This window comes from Limulus polyphemus, unplaced genomic scaffold (genome assembly GCF_000517525.1).
Source record: "Limulus polyphemus unplaced genomic scaffold, Limulus_polyphemus-2.1.2 Scaffold1793, whole genome shotgun sequence".
Taxonomy (NCBI): domain Eukaryota; kingdom Metazoa; phylum Arthropoda; class Merostomata; order Xiphosura; family Limulidae; genus Limulus; species Limulus polyphemus.
Window position 1 is genome coordinate 176,552 of NW_013667403.1, and position 3,614 is coordinate 180,165.

Genomic DNA, 3,614 nt, shown 5'->3' on the forward strand with positions numbered 1-3,614 from the left:
AATGTCTGCAGTCATTTTTGCAGGGTCTTCGGCAGGGTAATCAGCATTACCATGGGATTTTCCTTCTCTATATTCAATATTATAATTATACTGGTCTATTTTTCCAATCCAACGTGCTAGTTGTCCCTCTGGGTTCTTTAATGATCTTAACCAGCGTAACGCAGCATGGTCTGTCCTGATGGTAAACCTTGCACCATAGAGGTAAGGATGGAAATATGTCAGACTCTTTATTATAGCAAGGAGTTCCCTCCGTGTCACACAGTAGTTCCTCTCTGGTCTACTCAACACCCTACTGAAGTAGGCCACCACATGTTCGTTTTCGCCCACTTTCTGAGACAACACTCCTCCAATTCCAACATTACTAGCATCACAATCCAGTATGTACGGCAGTGAGGGATCTGGAAGCTTTAAAAGTGGAGCAGAGGCCAATTTTTCCTTCAACGTCTTGAAAGAATGCTGGCAAGAAACTGTCCATTCAAACTTTTGGCCTGTGACTGCAGTTCAATTACTCACTATCTACACACACATTACATTACCGTCACGTTGTCACCCTTTTTTATATACCAGACAACCCTATATCTAGTAAATACTAGAGCATTCGCCAAGGTGCAGGATGGTTCTAGAAAATAGGTGGCGCCACACCAGTCACGTGACCTCGATGACGCAACACATTGCTATCGCTAGTTTGATGTATCGTTACACCCCTAGTTGTGGCTTATTTCCCTTTTAGCAATTTGTGGAAAAACAGTCATTTTCACGTTGTGCTACCAGTGGGCACACCAATTCAAATAACGTATCTCTCAAAAAAATGTGTATTTTACGCGGATACGCCAGCTATTTGACCATTGGTGATTCTTTCTAAAGACAAAAGGTGTTGTACTTCATCGGTAATTCTGAGGTTAAAATAATATGAAATAAAACCTTTGTTTTGCTAAAATAGGATTAAATCAATGTTTTTGAATGTTTGCCAGATAATAAAAAGAAAGCTATATGTATATAAATAATTTTACGAAAATTAGAGAATAGATTGATTTTATTCGTAAAATTCTTAAAAATTAGTTAGCAGGAACCATTGTATAGTTTTTAATTTGGACAAATGGCATTTTTAGACTGAACACACTATGGAAGAGGTGCATTGTGTTTGATATTTAATAGTCTTAAACAGTTGTTTCGCTTAGAAACTGTTATACATGTATACAATATCTATAGAAGAAATATCGTTAAGAAAAAAACGGTAGTCTCAGTTACTATTAATCTTATATGACACGCATACAAAAACAAATGTTTTCAAAAGATCTGAGATTATGGATAAAATAGTCGATTTAAATATCACAAACTTAATACTCAGAAAATAGTTCATTGTGAACATTTTAAGATTTAGCAACTTGATATCAGAATGGTTTGTTATCCATCACAAATATGCATAGATTGAATATTCAAAATATAAAATTTTACATTTTTTCATAACATCTAAATGATTGCCAAGTAAAGCTTGAATTATTGAGGTTTAAGGTAGTGCATCAATCTCAATTTTCAGTCTAAATAGTGAAAGTTTAAACAAATTTCACTTTACATTTTTTTTATAGGTGCATGGTTTATACAAGGGGATGTCTTCTCCAATGTGTAGCCTTGCCTTTATCAATGCCATTGCCTTTGGAGTCTATGGTAATGTTCATCGTTCATTTAGTGACCCCAACTCCCTGATGAGTCATATGGCTGCTGGAGCTGCTGCTGGGACCATCCAGAGTATTATCTGTAGTCCTATGGAGCTGACCAAAACCCGCTTGCAACTTCAGGGCCAGGAAGCAATCACAATTACACCTCGATTCCTTCATTCCACAAATACAATGTACTCTTATAGCAGTCCTCTTGACTGCCTGTTGAAGACGATGCAAAGAGAAGGGTTTCGTGGACTTTTTAAAGGATTACCCTGCACCATCCTGCGTGACGCTCCAGGTTTTGCTTCCTACTTCGGTAGCTTTGAAATATTGACGCGCATGTTGTCTGAAGGTGAAAATGGGCTTAGTACAACAAGTCTATTAGCTGCTGGTGGACTAGCAGGTATCTTTTCATGGATTGTAACCTACCCTGTAGATGTAATCAAGTCTCGTCTTCAAGCAGATGGTGCTCTTGGACCACCACAGTACACTGGCTTATGGGATTGCTGCTCTAAAAGTTACAACAAGGAGGGACTAAAGGGGTTTACCCAAGGTTTGAACTCAACACTGATCAGGGCCTTTCCAACCAATGCTGCCACTTTCTTGGTCTTCTCCTGGGTTTTTAACCTGTTCTGTCAAGATAGACGAGCCTTTGATTTTCCAATGGACAAGCATACAAAAAGTATCTTATGGGAGAAAGAGATTTATAGAGTTAATAAAATTGCCTGTATCGATAACTTTCTTTAATTAGTTGCATTTATTTAATTCAGCCATTCCTAATTAGTTAGTTGCAAAATCAACGTATGATGTGTATGGCAAAAACAAAAAAAAGTATTTATTTTGCAGATGTAATGTTTAAATACATTGTGTCCCCAGAAGACTTTTAAAGTTAACTGTATAACGTTAAATATTACAATATATTTAATAGTGAAAATTAATGACTGCCAGTCATGAAATGCTGTTATCGACTGTCGTGGTATTTAATAGGGAACCATTTTCAGAGCTAATGTTTCAACTTCTTAAATATTTAGGTTTTACAGTGCATAAATCCAATAATATCTTCATACTTGTATGGTTATTTTTTATATTTGGAATGAATATTACTTACTGAGGGTGATTCTTGTATTTCTCTCTCTCTAGTTAAAACTTGATAACAGTACACACTTACAAGTTAATAAACCTGTCTGTTTCGTTATACATTCCCAGCAACACAAATGAAATAGGGGGTATTACGCTCCCTTAAGTAACATTTTACTGCTCCCTAATATATTCTGTGATGTTAAACTTTGAAATTCCAGGTAAAACTATCCGTAACATCTTTATATTACTTGTAATCAACACACTAAAGAGGTGGAGGAGGATTACCGAATCCTTCTACAGTTGTTCCAGTTACTATATATCCAAATGTGGTTAAGTAGTAAGCAAACAGGATCACCAACACAAGTTGTAACATTTTCAAAACAAGACCCAAAACTCAAGCGCTTTCGAAGAAAAATATTCAACTATTCGAAAGCGCTCGAGTTTTGGGTCTCGTTTTAAAACTATAACACTAAAACCTAGTACTTTAAAATCTTATATCAGTGGATGCTTATCTATTTAAAAAAAAAGTAACAAAACAGCTGAAAATGGGATATAACAGCATAGTCAAAATGGTCACCAGCATAAAAACACCATAATCAGGACAAAACTATTACATTAATAAGGGTGTACACACATGTTCGTCAACAAATTCAAAAAGGTGGCACAGTTAAAATGTCTAAAAGTATAGTATGGCATTACGATATTTATTGATAATTTGTTTGACCAGAATGAATTTTCCATTTTATTTCTATTGGTTCATCCTGAGTATCTGAGCAAGGTAAAGATGTTTTAACTTTCCAGTTTCCTGTGTAAAAATTGGAATGATTTTGACAGTATATTATCTATATATTTGTAGAATAGTTAAAATGAAAGCCT

At 35.5% G+C, this 3,614-nt stretch overlaps 1 protein-coding gene across 1 annotated transcript in view; it reads left to right on the top strand.

Moving 5' to 3' along the window:
* The window catches only part of LOC106464957 (mitochondrial basic amino acids transporter-like), a 30,595-nt gene extending 27,820 nt beyond the window's left edge, over window positions 1–2,775 (top strand). The window contains exon 4 of the mRNA XM_013925131.2: window positions 1,587–2,775. Coding sequence (XP_013780585.1) covers window positions 1,587–2,405 — 819 coding nt within the window. The 3' untranslated portion in view covers window positions 2,406–2,775. The remainder of the gene's footprint in view (window positions 1–1,586) is intronic.
* The last annotated feature ends 839 nt before the right edge of the window (window positions 2,776–3,614 follow it).